At 45.1% G+C, this 26,007-nt stretch overlaps 1 protein-coding gene across 4 annotated transcripts in view; it reads right to left on the minus strand.

Moving 5' to 3' along the window:
- The window catches only part of LSR (lipolysis stimulated lipoprotein receptor), a 314,698-nt gene extending 289,180 nt beyond the window's left edge, over window positions 1-25,518 (minus strand). For 2 of the 4 annotated variants that reach the window (XM_078643637.1, XM_078643634.1), the window contains exon 1: window positions 25,199-25,515. In XM_078643637.1, the coding sequence (XP_078499763.1) occupies window positions 25,199-25,256 (58 nt within the window). In that variant the 5' untranslated portion in view covers window positions 25,257-25,515. Of the gene's footprint in view, window positions 1-25,198 lie in introns of all 4 variants that reach the window. The other 2 variants (XM_078643633.1, XM_078643635.1) reach the window with 2 other exon arrangements.
- Between the last annotated feature and the right edge of the window lie 489 nt (window positions 25,519-26,007).

The following is a 26,007-nucleotide window of genomic DNA, read 5'->3' on the forward strand; positions in this document are numbered from 1 at the left end:
ATGTCGTCAGCTGCGTATTCCCTGACTCGAGAAGCAGGCTGTGGAAAGTTCAGTTTCTCAAAGGCCTTGCTCTGCTAATGAATACACTGTTCTTATTAACGCATTCCTTTCCCATAGATCGAGGTTTTCTCCCACTAGTCTAGCGGTAGGCACGAACAAAACGACCTTGGCTTAGAGATAATGTGTGCCCTGCCTCAGAGTCTAAGCTCTTCTTTCTTTACTGCTTTGTTTTAGCTGCACCTGCTAGTAGAATTCCACTATGGGCGGGACTTTCCTGGTTCAGAAATGTACATAATATATCTTTATGTTGGCTGAAGTCAGTCCCTCTGCAGCAATCCCAGGAGGCTGGGCAGACTGGACTCCGCTCTATTGTACCTGAATAAAATATACATAGTTTGTATTCTCCGTCTGACCGACTCTTCATTTGTATGGAAGGCTGAGTGGTGGTTGCGAGTGACCCAGGTGGCCCTAATCGGGTCACTTCCTGCAGTTGGCACCTGAACAGAGACTCCATCGGGTGACCCATCCCCGCCCGGGAACAGGTGAGGAGGTCAGGGCCATCTTCGGGTCCTGGGAAGCTTGATTCCGGTCCAGGTAAGACATGGCTTGGCAATTCGGGCTGGACAGTTCCCATGAGGCACAGGGTCAGATTGATTTGCATATGGCCATGTCTGAACTGGGGTGGCGGAGTGAGCTAAAGAACGGTGATGGATTAAACCCAGATCAGTTGACTGGGGAGGAGTGTTTGTATTGTCAACGCTCCATCCATCACCCCCTTTGGTTTTTCTTTGTTTGCAAGAAGTAGGCAGTCTATGTTTGATTCCCTCAGAACATGGCAAAATGAGGTGAAACAGAGGCGAATGAAGGCAGAGAAAGTGGCCCGGAAAGGGAGTATGCACATTTTGACTCAGAAAGCTGTAGCGCATGATAAAGAGAAGCAGGAGATACAGATAGAACGTGAAGATAGCAGATTCTGTTTACAGATTGATAAATCATACGTGGCCCAAGATGAAAATGATAAGTTTGTGGAGCAATTGTTAGATACTCAACCACCACCTCCACATGCCCCGCAGAGGCTATATCCTGCTCTTCCCCCACAGGCCCAGCTACCCGGATCGTCTGCCTCTGCAGTTTCTGCTTCTTACTGTTGATCAGACTGCCTTGGCCACAGCACCTCCTGTCCTTTCCTTGCCCTCGCCGTCTGTGGCAACTGTGACTGTTAGTACTCCTGCAAAGCCTATTGCTTCTGCGTCTTTCTCTCTAGCTCTTGTACCCACGATGCAACAGACAAAGACGTTCGTGCATGCTCCCTCTGTTGTCACCCCCACTGTGTTGCCCCATTCCCCGACATTACTGAATAGTGAGACACCAGTGCGCGGCCCTGAAGATAGGGATTGGACGAAATGTAAGGAGCACATAGGGCGGACATTGATCTGATCTGATGTGGGAGATGCAGAGAAACCGGTGATGGATAATCAGGCTGCGCAGTGGGCTCGTAACCCCATTTACAGTGTGGAAGACATGTGGAGTGTGATGAAAGATTATGAACCTTTTGCACAGCAACATGCCCTTAAGCACATGTCGGATACTCTGAGCGGTCTTTGGGAGCAGTATTTCAAGGGTGCAGCACCGCAAATCCTATACGATATTAGGGATAATGTGTGATACGGATATGGAGCCTGCTCATGTCTTTGGTAAAGTTGCAACATTGGTTGCTTTTCAGGGAAGGCTACTGGAGAAGAGCCTCCCCCCGGTACCGCGGTTCCTGATGAGGGAGGTACATCCTATATACCATCCTGAGATACCAGAGCTAAGGGATCAACATGATAATGTGACTAGGCCATGGGTAGAGGCCCGTTTTCAAGAACAATGGGTTTATACTCCATGGAAGAGGTGTGAGGTTTTGTCTCTTAAGACAAAGTTACCTGACCCTAGGAACAATCCTACTCCTTATTATAAGGAGCTGACTGAAGCAGCCTCTTCAACTGTAATGACCCTTGCTGATGTTGAAATGTGTTTTGGTCTGCTAGTTCTGGTTGATATTTGGAGACAAGTGCACAAGCGGGATCACGTGATTTGGGTGGTACCTGGGATCAAATGAACGTATGGGATCAGGAACAAAAGCTAGGTGATAAGCCTAGAGCAGAAATACTTGCTTTGCCCGGTCATATCATAACGTAAATGCATTCTCATCACTCTGAGGAAGGTTGATTGGGACAAATTATTGGCTTGTCGCCAGAAGAAAGAGGAGGGTGTCCGATTATTCCACTCGGTTTGATGGTGTGTTTCTAGATTATAGTGGACAGGACTTGTCGATTGAAGGTGGTGTGCGACTGTTTGTTAATAGTTTTGTTTCTAATTTGCTTCCTGATATTGCGACCCGATTGCAGGCTTCTGAAAGCCCCTGGTCCACATCTTCCCCTTCCTTTATTCTGAATATGGTGCAGTATTAGGAACATATGGAAAATTAGGATATGGAGAGGTCAGAAAAGAAGCATAAAGATTTGAAGATGAAAGTGTTGTTGCAGCAGGCTTCCAGGGGAAACGGTAGAGGACGTGGTGGTATGGCCAGACAGCTCCCACACACTAGCAGAATACTACACCTCTAGGACCGAATCAGTGTGCGTACTGTAAAGAGGATGGACACTGGAGCAGAGTGTCCGGTGTTGTTGCAGACGGTCGCGGTCCCTAGAAGATGAGGTTCTCATGGACAGGGTCATGGAGTTGGTGGCCAGGACACAGAATGCGGTGGCCTCTCAGTATAGTTCAGATCAGAACTATCTTAATGACGCTCGGGTGGACTGTATTATCATGACGATTATGATACGGATAAGGTGAAAGGAATGGCTAACAGCTATGTAAGCCAGGGACAGACTGAGGGACCAGTTCAGATACCTGTAGATCAACGCGGTCCGTATGTTAGTGCGGATGTGTATGGTTCGGCTATGGAATTTTTGTTGGATATAGGTGCAAGAAACCGCTGGATTTATCGTTCCTTGGTCCCCGTGGCAGCTCTGTCTGGCCATAATAATGTTTTGGTAGGTTTTTCTGGTGTACCGGTTGTGAGCCCCATTTTGAAACCCCTTGCGTTAACTTTTGTTCCTTTCACTGTGGATTTGCCATTCTTGTTGACCTCCAATTGTGGAGAGAATTTGCAGCGTTTGGATTTGTTAACAAAATTGCATGCTACGATTTATATTTCTTTCCCAGCAGGTGTTTATATAACAATGGGTCCTGATGTGGTGAGCGTTAAGCAGTGTCTATCCAAAGATGTGCCAGTCCCTGCTGAATTTAAAGATGTGCCAACCACACTGTGGGCAACGGGCGACACAGATGTGGGATTGTGGCAGATATTGTCTGTTCAGATACGTGTAAAGGAGGGTGCTATTTTACCCTGAATCCCCCAGTATAAAATTCTGCAGGCAGGTGAGCGAGCTTTCATACAAATTGTGCAAGATTTGATTGAGAAAGGAGTGGTTGAGGAGACGAATGCTAATGTTTGTAACAGCCATATTCTTCCCATCCTCAAAAGGACACCCTCGGCTGCCTCCAGGTATCACGAAGGCGTTTATCGTTTTGTGATTGTTTTGCGTGAAATTAATGAAATAGTGACTCATGGTGGTCCCGGACATTACGACTCTTGACAATGATTCCTTCTTCTGTTAAATTCTTCTGTCATTGACTTCAAAAATGCATTCTTCAGTAATACCATTCATCTTGATAGAAGATATCTGTACGGTTCCACACTAGCTGGAAGAAGTTTCAGATTCCGTAACGCTCACAAGGCTATACAGCGTCAGGCATTGAAAAGTCAGCTGGATTACTTGTCGCTCCCTACATCTATTGTATTTCCACTATGTCAATGATGTGCTCATCGCTCGGATTCAGAACAAGGTTGCAGAGACAGTACAGTTAAATTGTTGCTCCAATTTGCTCAACATGGCCATAAAGTCTCCCTTTCCAAATTTCAGTATTGTTGACAGGAGCAGGGATGTGGAATTCCTATAGCCAGACGCCCAGGACATATTGTTTGGGGTCAAGGGCAACAAGTTTTCATGTGTATTTTGTCCTTTGGACAAGGAGGCCCAACCCCCTGCAGCACAAACCCTTTGGTTGCCAGTTTACATTATGGATCAGTGAAAGGCATTGCTTGCAGTTGAGGTAATATTTGTGTCCAGGTTGTAAAGCTGTTCAAACTTGTATATATGGTTCATTTAAGCGAAGTCTTTATTATTAGGGTGAGCACTCAAAGTAAATGTTGTAAGCTCTGACTGCACTACTCACAGTGGTTCCAGTATAAAAATGTGTACACACGTTTTCAATTTTTAGCAATATGAAGCTATGTATACTGCTCCCAGAATGCTCTCTGATTAGAAACATATTTGCAGAAGCTTGAAAGCAAGATTGATGATTTGTTGCCTTCAAAATAAAATGAGCAAATATGCAGATGTAGATTTTCAAGTTCACTTTCCCTCCAAACACTTTTTCTCCAACTCTGGAATAAGTGTTATGTCTGCCATTGTCAGTAATAAATTTCCAGCCTCTCTCAGTATGGGAAAAGATTAGAGAAGAGTTTGTGAAACCCCTTAAAGCATGCAAGTTAGTAGGTTTGCACAGACTCAAAAGGGCAATCATGTAACTGTTGCTTACCATAAACTTCAGCCCCAGTATGCAGATCTGCAGAAACGTGGCAACATAAGGGAATTGCTAGTATGCAAACCCTACTATGGAAGGTGCCCTGGCATAATCAGAGAGCTATTTCAGAACTCTTATATAATGAGATTGTTTCCATAATTTGTCGTCGCATTACATGGCACAACGGGGACAAGTGGATTTTGTTACAGGACAAGTAGATTTATGAAGCAACCTGCCCCATGGACAAGTAGATATTTTATTAAATTCCACACCCCTGCAGGAGGTCACCTACTGTCAAAGGAGGGTAGGAGATTGACCCCTGAGCGCATCAGTACCATTGTTAAAATGCCTGCTCCGCAAACTCAGAAAGGGGTGCGCGCTTTCATACGTATCACTTCATATTGCAGGCAGTGGATACCTGGCTTTACCCAGCTTATTAAGCCCCTGCTTGCTTTAACACTAAAAGATATGAATGAACCCCTGCCTTGGACGCCAGAGTATCAGCAGTCTTTTGAGCAATTAAAAACTGTACTTTGCTCGGCTCCAGTGCTTGGTACCCCTAACTACGCAAAATGCTTTGTATTGGAAGTCCATGAGATGGGTGGTTCTGCACTCTGTTTCAACACAAAAGTTTGGGGATAAACAACTGTGTGCTTATTTCTCTGCTGTGCTTGATCCCGTCGCGTGAACCCTCCCGAGCTAAGAGCGGTCGCAGCTGTGGCTGTCTCAATAAGACAATCGGCTGGACTAGTACTGGATACTGACCTCACAGTTATGGTACCCCATGCTGTGTATACACTTTTGAATAAGACAAGGACACAGCACCTCACCAGTGCACGTCTGACAGGTTATGAGCGAACACTCTTTACGAAGCACATTACGATTAAACGGTGTGCCACTCTGAATCCAGCCATGTTACTACTCCTCCCTTCTGAGGATGAGGAGAGTGACATACATAATTGTATCTTCCGGACTGAAGAAGAGACGACGGGACCAGTAGACCTGACTGATGTTCCCTTATCTGATCCTCAAGGAAAACTATATATCAATGGCTTTTGCCTTAAGTTACCAGATGGCACTAAAACGGCTCTGTTCGCTATTACTACACTGCACACAGTAGTTGAGACTTCAAGGGTTCCCTATCAGTTGGCCCAAGCTGCATAGCTCGTCGCCCTTATTCGAGCCTGTGAATTGAGTGAGGGACTAGTTGTCAATATTTATACTGATAGTCAGTATGCCCTCGGAGTTGCCCATAAATTTGGGCGGCTCTGGGCAGAGAGAGGGTTCCTTACTTCCCATCGGACGAGAATTGCACACGGCCCTCTCAAATATAGGTTTCTATCCGCTTTGACACTCCCTAAGGAATTGGCAATAGTGAAGTGCAATGCCCATAGGAAATTCACTAAAGACGTGGGTAAGGGGGAACTCCTTTGCAGATCAGACAGCTAAGGAAACCGCACGACCCAAGAAGAAAATAATGTTTGTAGAGGTCCCACTAGGTGGATGCCCGAGGTCACCATGTTTGAGGATACACTAGGAAATGTGAAGGAAATAGAGGGTGGCCACGGTGGATGAATTAGCGGTGTTGCAAGAAAGTACAGCAAATCTGAATGAAGAGGGATGTTGGATTGACAAGTCAGGGAAGCAGAGATGGATGTTGCCAGATGCATATGTTCTTCCTGTAGTCACTATGGCTCAGGGGCCAGCTCATATCAGTGCGAAGGATATTTGTTAGTTGTTAGACGCCGTATGGCAGAATGATAACATTCCAAAGACTGCTGCGCATTTAGTGAAATACTGTATGGTGTGCATAATGCACAATTCTGGTAATGGTACCCCTACACCACCCGGCAAATTTGCACCGCCCACTTTGCCTTTCGAGGTCCTTCAAATGGACTATATCGAAATTGACAGTCAATAATTCGAAGTATGTGTTGGTGGTTATTTGTGCATTCAGTAAATGGGACGAGGCATACCCCACCAAAGAAAATACTGCCATTGCGACTGCAAAGGTAATCCTGAAGGAGTTCTTTCCTCGCTTCGGCTTGCCCAGTTTGATCTAGAGTAATAACGGAAGTCATTTCAATGCCACGGTTATACAGTTAGATTGCGAGGGTCTGCAGATAAACAGAAATGTCATGCTGCGAATCACCCCCAGTCAGCAGGTTTGGTTGAAAAGTAAAATGGTACTCAAGCTGAAATTAGCAAAAATTCAAGAGACAACAATTACAGTGGCCAGATTATTTGCCTTTAGCTCTTTTGTCAACGAGAACTATAGCACACTCTAGAACAGGATTGTCACCCTACGAGGTTGTATTTGGATGCCCCGCAAATGTCTGGGGCGTCCCTTGGCTGCGCAGGTTCTCAGAGATGGAGTACCCTTTGCTGACAGATTACCTGTACGAGTTAACTAAAAGTTTGTGTTCTATTCACCAACAGATTCGCGAGTCACTCCCACCCATTTCCAGAGGGGCCTGGTCACAATATCCTGTCGGGAGACTGGATTCTGCTGCGTAACTTCCCACGGAAGAAAGAAGAGCTTGGAGTCCCGAGCAGGTTCTCCTTGCAACTCTGACTGCTATGAAGATTGCAGGCCGAAAGAATTGGATCCATTCCAGCCATTGTCGCCGGATACCCATGCTCTATGACCAATGGGTAAGGGAGGGCAATGGGGATGCTGAGGGTGAGATGGTATCTCAGTTCATCCCTTTTGGTGATGCGCAGCTTATATGGACCCAATCTGATGCAGAGAACAATGATTTACTAAATGAAGTGGTCCCTCCAGAAATTCGAACCATTAAAGAGCCCCTCTTCATTGACCCTTCTGTGCCTGGAGTCACCAGGTACAATGTGCATCCTCGGCTGAAGGACGGTGTACCAAAGGTGGAGTCAGATTAGTAAGGGATGGACTGTGCAAGTTAGGGTGTACTTTGCTGTAGTACCAACGAAGTTAGTTTAGGGAGAGGCAAGATTGGTGCACTGTTCGGACATTGGACAGGATCGACTGAATGTGCTCCTTTGGAGGGGGTACATTATCCTGATCGACGTGGGATTCATCAAGAGGTTAGGACTGAGCAAGCTACACCGCCGGTTCTCAAGAGAACTATACGAGTGAGGCAAAGACGGACACTGGGAACAATTGCCTTGGTTATCAATTTTTACTGCATTCTCTTTCTTGCTTCATAATGAATCCGTTTGGTCAGCCTATTAATGTGGAGGAACAGCCATTTGCACCACCACGTCCAGCGCGGTGTTGGTCTACAAAGAGTAAAATAGTTTTTGCAGTAATAGTTGTGATTGCACTAGTAGCGATACTTGGAATATCTTGGTTTCCAGAGGAGAAGTATCCTGTACATTCCTTGACTGGTACAACGGCCATTCCCCCTGAACACATTTTTAGGTCTCGCCTTTTTTCCATTCAGCAGGAATAGAAAATGGAGAGAATTCTAGTGGTCAAAATACTCGTCAAACCAAGGGTTTTTTGGTGCGGTTTTCTTCGAGTTCACGTGCCCACAGACACGCGCTTTTGGGCCATAAACTTTCACGGCCATCTGTTCCCCAGCTCCAGCACCTCCCCTCTCTCTCCCTGCACACAGCCTTACTTGGATTTCTCCTCCCCCACGATGCGGATTTGTAGAAGTGCACGTGCTCGTGACCACGCTTCTATCCCCCTGCCTTGCTCTTCAAAGGCTCCCCTTACCATTTGCTTGCTCCTGCCTCCCCGCCCACTGCTTCACACTTCACTGCATTGTTTTCACGGCCGGCCTCCGGCCGTGACTCGCATTTCTCCTTCCTCCGTGACTCGCATTTCTGCCCAGCCCCCCTCCCAGCGCTGCATTGTTTCCACGGCCGGCCTCCGGCCGTGACTGGCATTTCTCCTTCCTTCGTGCCCAGCCCCCCTCCCAGCTCTGCCTTGTTCTTATTGTTGTGCTCCCGAGGCACTAACTGCTATGCCGTGTACTGCTCCCTGTCTCTGTGCCTTATGCTCCTCCTTGTTTTTATTTTTACTTAGCCTTTCTAGCAGTACGGCAGTCTAGGCACGTCACTTGTGCTGCTTATTAGTAAAAGACGGGATTAGTTTGCTTTAGGCTCCCATTAGCGTTTAAATGTTTCAATTGGCTAGCTTTCGCTGCTGATAGCATTTAGCTTATAAAAATCTACGTGAGCTGCTCCTGTTTCTGACACTGCCCCAGCTAATGAGATGATAGCTGCTCCTTGATACACAGTCTGCTTGATTCCCGTCAATATCTTCCTTGCCGCGTGCGAGCACAATCCACACCTTTCCCTATCCCGCCTAGCGGTTAATGGGCTGTTTTTTATCCAGAGCAACTAAAAAGCCCTTTTCCTACTCTGAGATATTTTATCTTTTTAAATACATATGCAAGCGTCATTGACAGAGCCTAATTGAGATTGCCTAGGTGTCAGGTATGAAAGGTCAGACTTCGATACAAGACTGTTATTTTAAAAAAATGCAATCTGGCATCGCTGCCGTGCGCCTGGGTCCACTTCTTTGAGTAGACACGGGCATCTTTATGGAACGCGGCTACATGCTGCTCTCTGAGTGACAAGACACCTGCTCTGTGAATGATAAGGAGAAATGAATGAATTTCAGACTGACAGACAGTTAATCCATTACCCACAAGCAGTCGCACTGCCATCCTAGGCCAATTTGCAGAAACCCACGTACAGGCTGCTGAAGACTTGTATAGTAATATCTGTGCAATCTCTGAATGAATCTGACCCAGAGTCATATATAATAATCTTAATGGCATTTACTGACACATATTGGCTCTTTCTCTGCCAACCCAGGAAAATTATTTTTCTTGCCAGCACAATGGCTATTATTAAATTTAGCACGTGGAAGAGAGGTAATGCTTTCCTCTTTTCCAGCTATTGACTGCTTTAATCCTGTTTGAAGACATAATCCATGGGTATTTGTATATTACACTTAATTGTAAAATAGTGACCTTAACAACTCAGACCATTTTTGAGTGCGAGGACCACTTTTTCACTTGGGAGCTTGCCATGTGAACCATTTTCACACAGAACAAGCATCAGCATAGCCAATGGGTCTCGCTTTTGGGACCTTATATGTGTATACCCATACAACAGTTGATGTTGTTACACCAAGGCTATTGTGCTGCATAACTAAATACTTATAAGGTCCCAAAAGCGAGACCTATTGGCTATGCCAATGCTTGTTGTTACTTTGGCCCCTCACAAAGAGCACCGAAAGACTTACACAGATAATGTCTTTATACAAATGTTGCACCAAGCTCATGATGTGTCCAATACCACTAATTGTTGTGTTTGTGGATTGCTCCCCGCAGTTACTCATAAAAGTGATAATTTGTCATCCATGCCATTGTCATACATTGGGAATTGTGAGGGTTGGTTTGAACTGTTCGTTATGGTACACCACTATTTCCAGCTCTCTACTCAGGACATAACGTCTGACGATTCTTGCACTGTGGTAGACTATATAAGTTTCCAACATGGGTTTACCACCATAAGAAAGGAAGGCCAGGGGATTTCTGGTAAGTTGTCCCCAGAATCCTGTATGAAAAAGGTGAAGAACACCACATGGCTTCAAATAGAAACGGCAGATTTTCAGGAGTTTAACACCTCCGAGTATTTATAATCTTTCCAAGATCATAATGTCACTAAGGACAAACCAATACCGGAGCCTGCGGTCAGCTCAGCAGCTGCTTTCTGCGTCCAGGGGAATAGAGGCGGGGGAGAGTAAATTTAATTTCACCTACACACTCAGCACGATTAATGCTTTGCCTTTGATTCTGCCCCTTAATGTCTATTTTGTCTGTAGATCCCAAGCTTATGTATGGCTTCCTCTGGGATGGTCAGGCAGATGTTCTCTTTTCTTCTTCCCTCAGTGTATGTTGCTCCGCCAAATTAACAAAGATTATCAGCTGCAGCGTAGGATTATTTACTTGCCCCGAGTCATAAGGGTCATTGACACAAAGGATATAGATCAGACAGATACCACCTCACAATAGTTTGAGGATGCCATGAAGGGTCTCATACCCTTTTGGGGCCCCATGTCAAATAGATTTAAAATGTGTCTGTTTGCAAGGGTTGTTGAAGGGTTATTAATACAACAGCTGGTATACTGACAAACATCTCTATTGAGCTTCAGTCTACGAGGTTTGTTACCGTTCAGAACGGGATGGTGTTGGACGTCAAACATGCAGATAGGGGTGGGGCATGTTGCGTCATTAGCAATAGCTGTTGCATTTACATACCTGACCACGCCCCCAATGTGTATGCTGCTATAGAGAAATTGCATAGACTCATCTGACATACACCAAGAAAATGGTACCCGGACTCTATCAGGGTGGTTCTGGAATGTTTACGTCTTGGGGTTGAAAGATCCTCATGCTTCTAGCCGCGATTGCTGGTATCTTCTTCACATGTTGCCCTTGTGTACACTGTCTCCCAACATGCTGCACCTATTGTATAAATGTTCTCACCCCTAAACAGAAAATGGCAGTTCATGACACTAGAGGTGCAGTCATGTTCCAAATGGACATTCACGACATGATGCAGATCGACGAGGGCATGTTTGGTTCCACATCATCCCTTGCTTCCCGATACGGAGTATATGGATTGCTCCGAGTGTTGATGTCCTTTTGCTTCTCAGAATATTACACCGTTTTCTTTCACGATCTAAAATGGGTTAACGAATGCTAAAAGGAGGGTCTGATGAAATGAAAATGTTTTGCTATTTTGTTTGGGCTTTGTTCTCATGTTAAGTTAGCATTCGTGGCACCATTTTATGTTTAGTCGCCATTTTGAATCATGTCGTCAGCTGCGTATTCCATGAATCGAGAGGCAGGCTGTGGAAAGTTCAGTTTCTAGGCCTTGCTCTGCTAATGAAAACACTGTTCTTATTAACGCATTCCTTTCCCATTGATAGAGGTTCTCTCCCACTAGTCTAGCGGTAGACACGAACAAAACGACCTTGGCATAGAGATAAAGTGTGCCCGGCCTCAGAGTCGAAACTAATCTTTCTGTACTTCTTTGTTTTAGCTACATCTGCTAGTAGAATTCCATTATGGGCGGGACTTTCCTGGTTCAGAAATGTACATACTGTTTCTTTATGTTGGCTTAAGTCAGTCCCTCTGCAGCAATCCCAGGAGTCTGGTCAGACTGGACTCCGCTCAAGTGTACCTGAATAAAATACACTTGGTTTGTATTCCCTACTGTCTGACCGACTCTTCATTTGTATGGAAGAGTGAGAGGTGGTTGGGAGTGACACGGTGGCTCTAATAGAGTCACTTCCTTCATAGATCTTCAACAAGCTCAGCTACTTCTCTGTGGCTTGACATTATTGTAGCCAAAAAAAGATATTGCCCGACACTGGTGGTCACGGGATTGCCCTACCAGGGATGAGTGGAAACAGTGAATGGTCATGTATACGATGGCCAAAAAAACAACATAAGCCAGTAGGGGTTGCCCCAGAAAATTTCCCAATGTATGCGGTAAATGGCTGCAGTGCTACATGTTCGAGCTAATAGATAGCAGTGGGAGGAGAAGACAGGACGTTCCTTGAAGAAGAAAGGAAATGCAGACGTGCTGTTTGGAGGACTACATTGGGGTGCTGAGTCTCCTAAACAATGGGTGCTGTGTATGTGGTGTCGGGGGAGGGGGTGGGGGTAAACAAGGTTGGTTGTTTGCGATTACACAATGTGATCTGTAAAATTCACCTTCTGATGCTTGTATTATTTATTTACTATATTTTATTGCATTGTGTATATAATATATATATATATATATATATATATATATATATATATATATATATAAATATAAAAAGATTTTGGACACGTGGATGACACATTCCAGGACTGATATGAGAGTCTTACAGGGTTTTATTGACCTGTCTACAATGCGGCAAGAGATTTAGTTTAGCATTTATGCCTACATCCATGTTATATGTGCACTCACTGTTTTTGAGGCACACACAATTTAAATGCACTTGTATTTTTGTAAATACTAACAAAAAGTTATCAAATAAAAAAAATTGAAAAAAGGAGGGCATGTCGCGGGCTACTTACCAAGCAGGCTCAATTAGAAGTCTAACAAACACTTCTAGGCAGTTTCACAAGAATCATACAAAAGGAGAATTGAAATTTCAAAACCTTCAAGTCTAGGGGAAAAGGCACTGACAAAGTCTATCAATAGAAGGACGTCTAAGGACTTCAATGCTGACACAGGTAAGGCCTGTGATGGCCAGTCACTTATTTAGTTGAAAGAAGCGAACATCAGATGACTAGTTCTTACTAACTGCCCAGGCTCTGCATAAGTATTTTCATATTACCCCCATTTGAGCATATTAGCAGACCCAAAGAACAAGCAAGTGCAGATATTAAGTAGTTAAACACAATGGGCTTTTGAGGAATTTGTGGTACGGAAAAAAGTAAACTAAATGTTCCAGGCCATCGCCATGATGAGTTCAACACATGGGTGCTTTACAAGAATATGAATATGAAGAACATCCAACTCAGAGCATGCCAAGCTGAAGGGAGATTGGTAGAGCACGGTGAACAACACTTACAATGCAACTTTTACATCGCAGAGCCTTTACAACGCAACCATTACAACGCAAACTATTACAACGCATTGCTCTGGGGGGCGCTCTAGGATAGGGAATAGGTTAATTTACTATCCAATAACCTTCCCTAGTGTCCACGGGGACCGGAGTTGGAAAAGTAAATTAAACTATTCACTATTCAGCGCCCCAAAGCACTATGCGTTGTAATGGACTGCGTTGTAATAATTGCGTTGTAAAGGCATGCGATGTAAATGCATGCGTTGTAACGTCATACATCCGTAGAGCACAGACCTCAAGGATGTACATTAAGTTATCACGGTATTTATATATAGCGCATGAACTCATACTGTCTTGTATGGGGTTGTTCAGATCCTCTAAATCAGTAGAACACATTCACTGCCTTCTAACAATACCATGAATAGAGAATATATTCAGGGTGGGGGGGGGGGGGGGGGGACATTTGCCTCCAATTGACATCATTGTATCCCTAAAATAGGCTTCCCACTTCATGTGCTCCCTCTTTCTTCGCAGCGCCACCAGATTAAGTGCATATATTCCTTCCTCTCTTATGCAACTGGTATTGCTTTGCTGCACTAGGATTGCTATGACTTTTAGCTGAATTTTTCCTTGTAGTGTTAAAGCAAACAAACTGCGAGACCGGCTAGTCTGGTTACTTGCTCTGATCTGCTTAATTTGTCAGGTGTGAGGTCGCACATACACGCGATAGGCGTCCTCTAGTGGCAGCTGCGCTCTAAGTGCAGACTGACCACATGCTTCCCAGCCTTTGTGACAGCTGACCGCCGGAGTCACTCAAGTTGAGGTACATCTGGCCATCTCTTGCTTCGCACTAACCCAGAGCACTTTAAAAGGGGAATTTGACCAGTATTCAAGTCCATGTTGGACACGCTGCGCAGAAATGACATTCCCACAGTAAAATATAAAAAATATTTACCTTCACCAGTGATCAAAGTGGCATCCCACATAGCTTCGCAGGAAGTTTGTAACCATCTCAGAGTGGAATGTCCAAAGCCCTCTCTGGAGAGCAAAGTAGCCATAATACCATATTGGACCCCAAGATGGCTACCAAATTCTGCCACGGGCTCTAAAAAATGCATTCACCGGACCTGCCAGGGCAAACTACAGGATTTAGCAGGCACACTCATTCAAATCCTAGATATGACAAAGGAAGGCAGTCAGACTTCCTAATATTCCAACATCCTGTCATGCTGGGCAAACCGGTTTTCCAGTGTAGAGATAGGGGGCAGGTGGACGTCTTTACACAGAATTGGCAACCTCTAATCAACAATGCATGGATCTTGCAGACCGTGAATGTGTTTGACATACAACTTTATGCTCCCCCAAACAACTTCACTGACCTCTGCCACTGTCCTCAGAAGCAGATGCACTCCTGATAGGCCAAAATGTGGTGGCATTAAAGGGAAAGGATCGTTATCAGATCAACTCTCACCCCAAGGAGTTTTGTCAAGGAACTCCTTTTGGTGGTAAAGAAGGACAAAAGGGTGTGGTTCCTGATAAAACTCAAGGAATTCAATGAGTGGATGGTTTACCCCAGCCCCCCTGCAAAATGAAGGTATTTACTTAGTCGGGGCGAACACCATCTAGGGGACTGGATGGAACGATTGGATCTACGGTAGGCATATCTTTCCATTCCAATTCAAAAAGACACATTGCAGATGCCTTCAATTTGTCTACAAGGAACAGACAATGGAGTTCAAGTAACTCCCTTTCAGCCTAGCCTCGGCCCTGTGGAGTTTCACGAGGCTCTTGAAACCAGTGCCAGAAATATTTAGAACTCAGGGCATCCGACTTAAAGTGTACTTAGATGACACTCTACTGATGAAACAGTGCTCGAGGAGGATGACCAAACACCCAGCCATGGCAATCTTACTGCTTGATAGACAGAGCTCCTGATCAATGAGAAGTCACTGGTGGTGCCCTCACAAGAAACTTTTCATGAGTTCGCAATTGACTTAGAGTCTCCCCATAGTTTCTCATTGAGGAAGATTGTGTGATTAGCCAGAAACGGAGACGAATTCTAGCCAACCCCAGGACTACCCATCGACAGAATGCAAAAGTAGTGGGGCTGCCCTATTCCTCTATTCAGGCAATATTCACAGGTCATTTCCACTACTGGGCTCTCCAGAGACTGAAATCCATTCATTTGGGAAAATGCCTCACCTATTCAGAAGTAGTACCTACTCGGGGAGGCCTAGAAGGAGGTGGCTAGCTCAACTAAAAGCATGGAACAGGAGAGCCATCTTCCGGTCCGTTCCAGACCTTCGAATGGAATCCTATACCAGCAAAACCAGCTGGTGTGCAAGATGTGGCGACTTGTCTATGGGAGGAGAGAAAGGCCTGAGAAGAAGCTCATGCTCCATATCAACTGCAAGAAACTCCTGGAGGAGTCCTCTGCGGTAAAATGTTGGACCAAGAAAGGTCACTGCTGTGCTCTGTTAAACAACGGCAATATGTTGTCAGTTCAATCCATAAATCATCTCTGTGGCACCAGATTGAAGGTCCTGTATAACAGAGCCAAGGATTGTTGGCACTTCAGCCTGGAGAATAACGTAACAGCAGAGTACTCACCTGAGTCAAGGAACACGAGCTGACATTGTAGACATCTGCAGGGTTGGACCATATTATAGCTGCATCCAGAAGTTTTCAGCACACTTTGTCAGGCATGGGGATTGTTTTCAGCCGATATATTTGCATCCAGGCTGGATCATCAAATAGGCAGGTGATACAAATTGTGACCAGACCCAGCTGTAGTGGCAGTGGATGTGCTTCTCCAGGGCTGGATGCAGAATAAAGGGGATGCTTTTCTACTGTTAACCATTCATCAATGGGACATGTCAGGAAAAAAAAAAAGAAGAAGTTGTGATGATCACTTTGAATAGGAAATTACAAGTCTGGAATCCTGTTGTTCGGAACTTTCTTGTACGGAACACAGATGGCCCGGCTCATCACATTGTGCCAGAGGACAGTAGAATACCATGGCGTATTACAGGGGACGCTGGGTGATTTTAGGCTTATTGTGAGCAGCTGAAGAATTCATCACCAAAGCCAGAGGCAGAACACACAGACAAGCATTACAGATTACCCTGGTAAAGTTGGGTTGGATGGTGTCTGAGAAACACTTGATCCTGTGCGGTCAGAACTGGTACCTGCACTAGATTTCTTGTCTGAATTGGCCATGCTTACATATCAGTAAACATTTCCTCACTGCCATATCAGCAGGTCATCTTCCAATAGATGGTTCAAAAGTGGGCGATCATCCAATGGTGCGAAAACTTCGAGACATTAGCCTCTTTTTTTAGCTCCTCACCCAGCCTACTCTGCTCTGTGGGACATGAACAATATTTTAAATGTTTTCTTTTCATACACGAATAATAAATATCACAGCAGAACAAAACTGTCAAGGAAACTGGCAATGTTGCTTAGTATCTTGCAGGGCAGTTTCTGGCGAGATGCTGCGTTTCACAGCCAATAATGTTATCTTTTCTCCCATATAAGGGGTACATTTCTTCTGATGGTGACTCCACCAGAACAATCACGGCATCTTACCAGTAGGGACCCGGTTATGCCTTCAATTGTTTTTAGAAACAAATGCAAAAAGGTTTGTAGCTGCAGGACAGACAAAAGAATGTGTGTTAAGGATGCATGTGTGCCTCCAGGGGATCCAATTAGATTTCAACTTGGTAGGCGAGCCACCAAGATCATATTTTCAAGAAAGTCTCCCTACTTCCAATATAGCTTTGGTTATAATGTCTTGCCATAGGTCTCTATCTAGCCTGATGGCAAGCTCTCTCCCTCAGCCATCCCGGCATGGGTGCAGTTTACCAGGGTCAAGTCAGTTGAGGACGCTCCGTCCATCATCCCCTTTTGCATCGCTTTGTTCGCCCCAAGTGTGGCAGAGTATGCTCAGACGTGAGTCCCTTGCTCACTTGGCCACTGGATACAAGATAGCCTGGCTGATGAGGATTATGAATCCGAAACCGGTCCCAGGATGCTTGTTTCCGGTCCATGGAAGACATTGCTTGGCAGTTCGGGCTGGACTGTTCCCATGAGGCACAGGGTCAGACTGATTTGCATATAGCCATGTCTGAAATGGGGTGGCTGAGTGGGCTAAAGAATGGTGATGGATTAAACCCAGATCAGTTGACTGGGGGTGAGTGTTTGACTGAATCCAGTGGCAAAGTGAGCAAGGGACTCAGGTCTGAGCATACCCTGCCACACTTATGGCGGCCAAAGCGGTACAAAAGGGGGTGGTGATGGACGGAGCATCTAAACCAATCAAACACTCACACCTAGTCAAAAGATCTGGGTTTGATCCATCACCGTTCTTTAGCCCACTCTGCCACCCCAGTTCAGACATGGCTATATGCAAATCAGTCTGACCCTGTGCCTCATGGGAACAGTCCAGCCCGAACTGCCAAGCCATGCCTTCCCTGGACCGGAAACAAGCTTCCGAGGACCGGTTTCTGGCATTCCAGCCATCCTCAGCCCGGCTTGCTTGAATCCAGTGGCAAAGTGAGCAAGGGACTCACGTCTGAGCATACCCTGCCCCCCTTTTAAAGTTGTACAACCGCTCCCCCTTCTCACCATTGAAGTCTACCTCTCTTAGCCTGGAGAGCATTCTTTATTGCCACATAGGGGTATAAACGGGAGGGGAACATGGCCAGGCGTCGCCTCACCCCTATTCTATCCCGTATCCCTAATGATTAGGTTGTGATGTGTACGTATATAAATTAGCCCTTCTGTCCATTTTGGGTATTTATGGGACCATGGAGAGCACAGCTCCCATTCAAAGTAGGGTCAATCATGCTCCTGATTTCATCAATGTTCCTCTTAACACATGTTCGAAGAAATGAAGGCGAGCCATAAAATTGTAGTTAAGGAGATTGGACACTCTTATACCTCTATGTCTGGCACCAATCAAGCATTGCCATCTACAGAGCCTTCTTTACTCCATCTGTAGGATCTAGACATCATAAATAACATTCTTTATTCCATTTTTATACGTAGTTGCATATTTTGGAAGGTATAGAGTATCTTGGCTAGAAGAGACATTTTAATAGCTGTGACACGCCTGAACCAGGAAAGAGTGTGCCAACTGTTAATTTCAGTGTCTATTGTATTCCTCGGTTTACGTTGATTAGTCTACCTGGTCCCGGTCAGAGTTCCCCCCCCCCATTATCAGATTGTAGAATGAGACCATTGTAATAGGGGCGGTTATTTATAAATGTTGAGGCCCTCTGATTTAGTCCAGTTTATCCTAAACCAACACTTTCTGGTTCTCTGCAAGATCCTCCTTAAGGGACGGGAGCAACTTGAACCTACCCTGTCAAAAATAAATTCGGCAACCAGAGTTTTGTTGTCTGCCTGCCTATTATAAAGCCTGATTTATTCAATTGTGCTAACTAAGTGGATTCAGCCTAAGTATGTGTAACCTTTTCTCTAAAACTATTCTGTGAAACTTTCAGTGGGAATATATACACTCCGATTTTTGACCTCAAGTAGGAGGCTTTTGACCTGCCTTACCCTTAGGAGATACACAAATTGCTTACTTTGTTTGTTACCCAGCTCATAGAAATTGCTATCTAGTTTTGTCAGAAAATACTTTCCCCTATTGGCTTCCAGGATCCCTGCAGGACCACAACCTACCTCCACCTCTTTGGAGACTGTTTATGGGATTCTTCAGCCTCCCTCAACTGTGTCATCAACTGTAGTGTCCAAGCCTCTTTCATCTACTGGAATCAGGTACCTTCCACAATGAACTGCCCTCCAAGGACTGCATTCATTGCATCGTAAAGTGTGCTAGCACTTATTTTTACCATTTTCATTAGGAGTTAAAATTCGTAAATACTTTTGTTAATGACTACCAACTGGTCTCATAAAACCTCATTAAATCACCAGGGGCGCCCTTGACTGCTTTTTAAAGTGGGTAATTCCAAAATGCAGGACAGTGTACCATGGTCAGAAAGGGTCTTGAGCCTCTAATTGGCTTCAAGGATCATGGGTAGTAGGTCTATGTAGGAACACGTAGTGAACCTGTGTGTAGCCTTTAAGGATGGCTGAACAGTGGGAATAATCCTTAAATAGTGGATTTCTAGATCTCCATAGGTCTACTGTACCAAGGCATGCAAGGTAAACTTTCTGCATTCCCAAAGTCGCTGCTGCACCAAACAATCAAATCCACAGCCTCCTCTTGCGAGAATTGTAAACTCTACTGTCCTCTTCCCAAAAGAGGAGAAATATTTGGTGGGTAGCTTTTGAATCAGCGGCGAGCATGGCCAGAGGGAATCAGGGGGTCTCCTGTGAAAGACGCACATCAGTGTTTAGCAATGCAAGTTCTGAGTAGGCATTCCATTTTTGCAGGGTTATTTAAGTCTCTTACATTATAAGTTGTAACCATCAACATTGTAATTAGACTATTTAGTGGAGTGGAAGATGGTCCCTCAGAGTACCTATATTTGGCAGTTTCTTGGATGTGGCCGTCATGTGCAAGAATGTGAAACCACCCCCTGAACCCCCAACGAGGTTGATCCCCTGAACATGTCCAGCATCATCTTGCGGTGGGCTCAAGCCAAGAATCATGAAACCCTCTGCCAGAGATTAGGTCACTCAGGGGAAACCCTCAAAACTGATGCAAATGGAGTGACCCTATTTGCATCCGATGCCTTTGCTTTAGACTTTAGAGGAAGGATATGACTGGCTTGAAAGATCTCAGTTTCTGGAGGGGAGGGAGAGAGCGCAGCTTGTCACTTGTTGGAATAGATCTTACGACTAGAAGACGCCTTGTTATTTAAAAAAAAAATAGCTTGACCCTGCTGATAAACATGATAATGCATCACTCCAGGTTTTATAGCCAGCCGGGACTCAGCATAATGTTGCCAGAATTATGCATTGTTAGACATGTATGCTCTTGTTGGAACCTTTATATAGAGTTTAAATCATGCGAAAAGTGAGACATGAGTAAACATTTTAGGCACACAGTGATATTTTTCATTTGCTGTGGAGGTACTAGCATGACACAGCAAGTACCAGGACAGTTTACAGTTCGGGTTGACCGCATACAGAAGAACATGGTAATGCAAAGAATTTACACTTCACAAGTTAAATTTTCAATGCTAGATGGAGAGCCTTATGATGAGCATGACACACTAGGTGGGTGAGGATGTATATCCTGGACTTGACACAACCCCCAAACATGGGGCTAACAGAAAAGAACAGGGATTCATATTTATTTGTACTTGTTGAAAACAGTTTGGTTGTCATTCCTTTTCTCTATAGATACCAGTCGGGGAAAACATGTGGCAATCAATTAACTCCTCCCACTTCCTGAGGGAGTTCTACTGATAGCTCTAATTAGCACTACCATTTCTGTTACCTTTTCGTTCAATGTAGAATTAAGATTTGTAGCTACACCATTGTATTCTCCGACTCATAAGTACCAAGTTTAGGGTGGGGGCAGACAAATCACCCACCTCGGTTCTTTGGACGTCCTGGAGCAGTCTCCATGCAGATCAGTCCTTGTAGCATAGCCCACAGACGGGCTAGTAACTTTCACATGACCAGAGACTTTCACATGGGTGCGAGGGCCAGAGGAAATCCTCCTAGAGGAGAAGGGGGCAACGTTTTTTGCGTTGTCTTAGTAGCCTATCAAGTATTTATGGTTAGCTCCCACTGTCTGCCCCGTAGTTACAAATACCATAAAATGACTGAGTGCATGTTTCAGAGTGCTTGCTCTTTAGTTACATGTTCGAAAGTATTAAATCCACAATGCTCCTTTCGTCAGGTCATAAGACTGAAGAGAAACAAATGATGTAGCTTTTTTATTGAGACATCAAAGGTGATGTAGTCTTGCTTCAGAAAAGACTCTTAAAATAAGCATCTAAATATTCGACACTCTGAACCTTTCATAAGACTGATCAAAAGCATGAATGCTACAAACTGGAGTACAGTAATTCAGAACAGATCAATCATTCATTTAACCGTGTGTGAACAAGAGTAACGTCTGTATGTCCCCACTCTCTATTTAATATTTTGACCCCACGTCGTTAAGGTAATTGTCATGGAATGCTTCATTTGAAAGAACCCTTAAAACTACAACTTGTTTGTTTGGAATCAATACCTCATTTTTGTTTGTCTGTATAAAAGATCCTAGGTTTTGAAAACAATCAGAGAAAGTCGTTATTCTGAACATAGCAGTTAAAAAGCAGGGACATTTGATTAGTGTCCCAGTAGGGGCTGGAGGATAGCCCTCCTGGTCAGAAGTAAGGTCTGTGACACAGCATGCTCACTTAAATGTGAAACCAGCAACACCAACCAGACCACACATTAAATACGTAGGTCTCCTTACCTTTAATAATCAAAAGGCAGACAGCTATGGGCTGCTGTGGCACAGTATTCCGATGTCTGTCATGCCCTTTGTGTTAGTTGGGTATACACTTGTAGGTTTTCTGGGGGTATATCATCTTATTGTGCAGATACAGCCAAAACCTCATTGGAGGGCACTTTCTAATTCTAGCGACTTCACAAAACAAAACTGACTCTTCAAGTAAGGGAATGACTCTTCAAGTAAGGGAATTCTACTTTCAATATAACCACATCTGCAAGTAGTATTCGGTGACATTCCAACAGTGATAACTGTAGGAATGCCACTACATCGCCGCAGGTATTTGACAGTGAGGATGCACTTCACTGGCCGAGAACCCCCCCCCCCCTGTTTCAAGAAGATACAATGCGAACAAATAAGGTCCTGAATGGTGTGCAGCTAGAAACTGAAAACAATACACAAGCATCCACTGACTCAGAATCGCGGTCTTTACGTGTATCTGCATGCATGTAAAAAAATGCAACCCAGCTAGGATACATTCATCATCACGTGACTCACCGAGCATACACGCGGCGCTTCAGTTTATAGACATTGGAGTACAAGAAACAAAGAAAGCGATGGATGAGATGCTTTCAATTATCTAAGCTACTTAACCACCCTAGGCAATATTTAATATTTTTTGTTTACTGTTCTCACACATGGTCAAACCCAAGCGTAAATCAGTTTGGTCAAGATCCAAAAGCAATAATACACCCAAAGGTTGTAAGTCACGTACCTAGAGGTGCAACTTAAGTCGACAAAGGACTACAGGGTTTATTGGAAATTACAGAATGCAACGCATCAGTGATTCAGACATTCTAGAAATTATATTCTAAATGAGTCAAACCAAGAGCAACAGCTACACACACAGGTCTCAAAAATGGTAACTCTGTATAACTTTTTTTTTAAAACATGTGTTTATTGTAGCGAAGTCTCAGAAAAAGCGGGGCACAAAGCATAGTGACATGAGCACTATTGACATACAAGCAACAAGCGTATGCAGTTCCAAAGACACTACACAGCCATGTATGGCCCACATCCCGGAGGCTGGGCGGCGCAGGATCAGGGCATGTCTAACAAAGGAGAAATCTGCATCCGCGCTCCAAAGATAAGAGACGTATCAACGCCTTCGCCATTTTTTAACACAGCAGGACTACATAACACAACAGTCCAACAACAACAACTGACCCCTAGAATGGCATCTCTAGTACTGATCCAATAGAGTAGGATATTTGGGTGAGGGCCAGCGGAGGCCTAGTCAATGTCAAGACTACATAGACCCATGAGAATCTGGGCTATATTCATACATACATATTTAGGGTACTGTAACGTGGCAACAGAGGACACCTACACGGTCCCACGGCCCTCCCCTTCACCACTCTCCCCTCCAGCTTGAGACCCCGAAGCATCAGAAGAAAACAACTCAGCACTAGTGGCATCTGAGTCATCCTCCGCCAGGCCCTCCATGCACAGCATCCTCCAAGCCAGTAGGTCATCCTGCAACTTTTCATCTCTGCGGGTACGCTGCATATGGGTCTCTTCGGCCAGAGCCCATTCCCTCGCGTCTCTCAACCATAGGGAAATCTCGGGCGCCCTTTGACCCATCCAAGTGATAGCCACTCGTCTCCTAGCCAAGACCAGTAGGAGTTGCAGGAACTTATAAGATAATCTCTTATTTTTAGGTTTGGGCACCAGTGCAAGCAGACATTGGAGCGGGTCCAGTTGAAGCCTGAGTCGCGTAGCCTGGGCAATATACCTCACCACCTTGCGCCAAAAGTCCTGGATAAGAGGACATTCCCATGCCAGGTGAAGGAAGCCCGCCAGTCGCACTCCACGCCTAGGACAATTGTGGCGCCTATCTGCCGAGATGCGATGAAGGGAGACCAGCGTCATGTATGTGCGGTGGACAAAATTAAAGTGAATAAGTTTAAAGCGTGCATTGCGGGAGACCTTGTGGGTCAACAGCCCAATCCGCTTTCTTTGGGCAGGCTCCAACTCTACACCCAGGTCTGTTTCCCAGGCCACCCAGGCCGGAGCAGACGGGGGGCTGAATCCCGGCGCATAGCGGAATAAAGGAGGGAGATCAGGCGTCTACCTCTCCCACAGGACACGATGATGTCTAGGGTAGCAGTGAGCGGAGGCGCCTCCGGTAACTGGGGCCACGTGATCTTGGCCACATCCTGGAGACTATCATAATGGAGGTATTGTCCTTCACTCAGCTCAAAGGACTCCCTGGCACCTTCAAAGGACACAAAGGTGTCGTTCGGGTAGAGGTCCGCTAGGGTCTCGCATCCACCAGACCGCCACTCCCGACCTCTGTATAACTTAAGTTGCACCTCACATAATAAAAACTTGGTATTATATGACGCTCGTCAGCACACTCAAGCCGTTTCTAAATGCTGGAAATAACACTTTATTATTACGCAATTTACTGCAACTTAGTTCACCGACTCTTATACCTGCCCTGACGGATTCAAATTCTTTATGCTTCCATTGTGTAGATAACACTGGTGAACTTTAAGTCGCTGAGCCATCTTAATTTGTGGCCCAGGAACTCTGGATTGCCTGTGTCCTGAGAACAAGCGTTCCAACCATCCGGAGGCCTAGACGATGCAGCATAAAATGCAAACAAATTTCCAACGGAAAAAGACAACCATATCCTTCGTCCCAAAACTCAACCAGGTTTTGGCCAGAGAGATGCGAGTCTCAGTCTAATGGGCACACGAAACGCTGCCTCTGCAACTCTGACCACAGAACTTCACAAAAAACTGAGTTGACTCATTGGCTACACTTCTGCAACAATAACAAAAAGCCTCTTATCGTCCAACAGGAGCACGGCTGACTCATGTTATTGAAATGTAATTATGACTAAATAATGTTCTAATCACGATCAGCAGTAGAATTGTAGCTATGGGGACTTCTCTCTGTAAGGCGCTAACTCACAGACTACCACACACTTTCATAAACTTTTTTTTAACGAATAATTTTGCATATTACATTTCTAATCATATTATTTAAAGTTTAAATGTGCTTTCAGGCGTTAGTACCAAGACAAATTACAACTCACAGCGTTGACATCGACTAGAAATCAGATACCTTCAAATCAGAATATATTTAACAAGCTACCTTAATGCGTCATGAGAACCGGGTCCTTTCAAATGTGTTTCATGGGTATAAAAAGTCTTTCAGTCATAGAGAAGTGAACTAAATAAAATCGTCCAACTCGTGACTTAAGGATAATGGATATGGGCATACCGCTACACAACTACCAAATACAGAATGCAATATTAGTAAAATCTCAGCAGTACCACAAGCACTTTCAGAAAGGCTTCCCATATTCAAATTTAATTCCATTCACGCGCCTTGACAAACGTGGTTTTCATTCAAATTCAAATGAAGGCGAATTCCTGAATCACAAATAAAAGTGGAGCAATCGCCACCATGTACACCCCACACTAATGCCTTCTCCTCCCAAGTACCACTAAAAGTAACCCCAATCAAATCGCGGGACCGGGAAGCCGGTGACCTCGAAGACATTGTCGCCCCGTGCTTCCTTCCAGGATGATCGCGGAAGCACTCTATCCTTAACTTACCGGAAAAACTTAATAGAAGTAGGCAAAGAACGGCTGGAGGCCCAAGCGAAGAATCCATGGCGGAAGTCTTGCGGGCACCGACGCCCTACAGGTGCCGTCCTCCGCGCGGGCCCAATGTACAGGAGTGGCAGGTTCGGGAAAGTAATACTGTGAACGCGGCACCAGCGCAAAAGAGCCGCGGGCCAAGCCTCGGCCACAGAGGGGAGTGTGCTCGAGTGGCCGAAACCGAAGCGCGCTCACGACGGCGCCAACTTCCGGGTCCGATCGGGAGGACAGGTCTAGGTGTGCGAGCACGGCTCCTCCCTCTTCCGGGCACTGCTAGACTCAACAGGAAGAGCGCGTGTCCGTCAGGTAGGAACGCCCCGCCTCCCGAAACTTGAGCAACAAGTGTTGATAAACGACGCTTGCGGGTAGAGTTGGGAAAACGGCATATAAAGTCTTCCCGGGCTTTGGAATGTTATTTGGATGTTTTCCCACCTCCTCAATTCCCCATTGAGGTTTCCCATGGGGTTTGTGGTATTGTTTAAGACAGCATTTACCGTGTTTTCAGTTTCACCGAAACTCTTCCCACAATTCAGCCGTTAAACTCCCAGGGCTCATCCAGAAGTGCATGCTAATGTAAATGTACTATTGAACAAGCACGCCAAGAAATTCATAGAGAGCTAATGACTGGTTTTGCTTTAAAACTGCCTACCAAGTGACCCGGATCTGTAGGTCAACTTTGAAACGAGCCCCTATCGAACGTAAAATGACGATGGACCAGAATTTTAACTTTAAATTCATGCCCACTTTACAGGCTAAAACGCACA

The sequence above is a fragment of the Lissotriton helveticus genome, chromosome 5_1 (assembly GCF_964261635.1).
Source record: "Lissotriton helveticus chromosome 5_1, aLisHel1.1, whole genome shotgun sequence".
Taxonomy (NCBI): domain Eukaryota; kingdom Metazoa; phylum Chordata; class Amphibia; order Caudata; family Salamandridae; genus Lissotriton; species Lissotriton helveticus.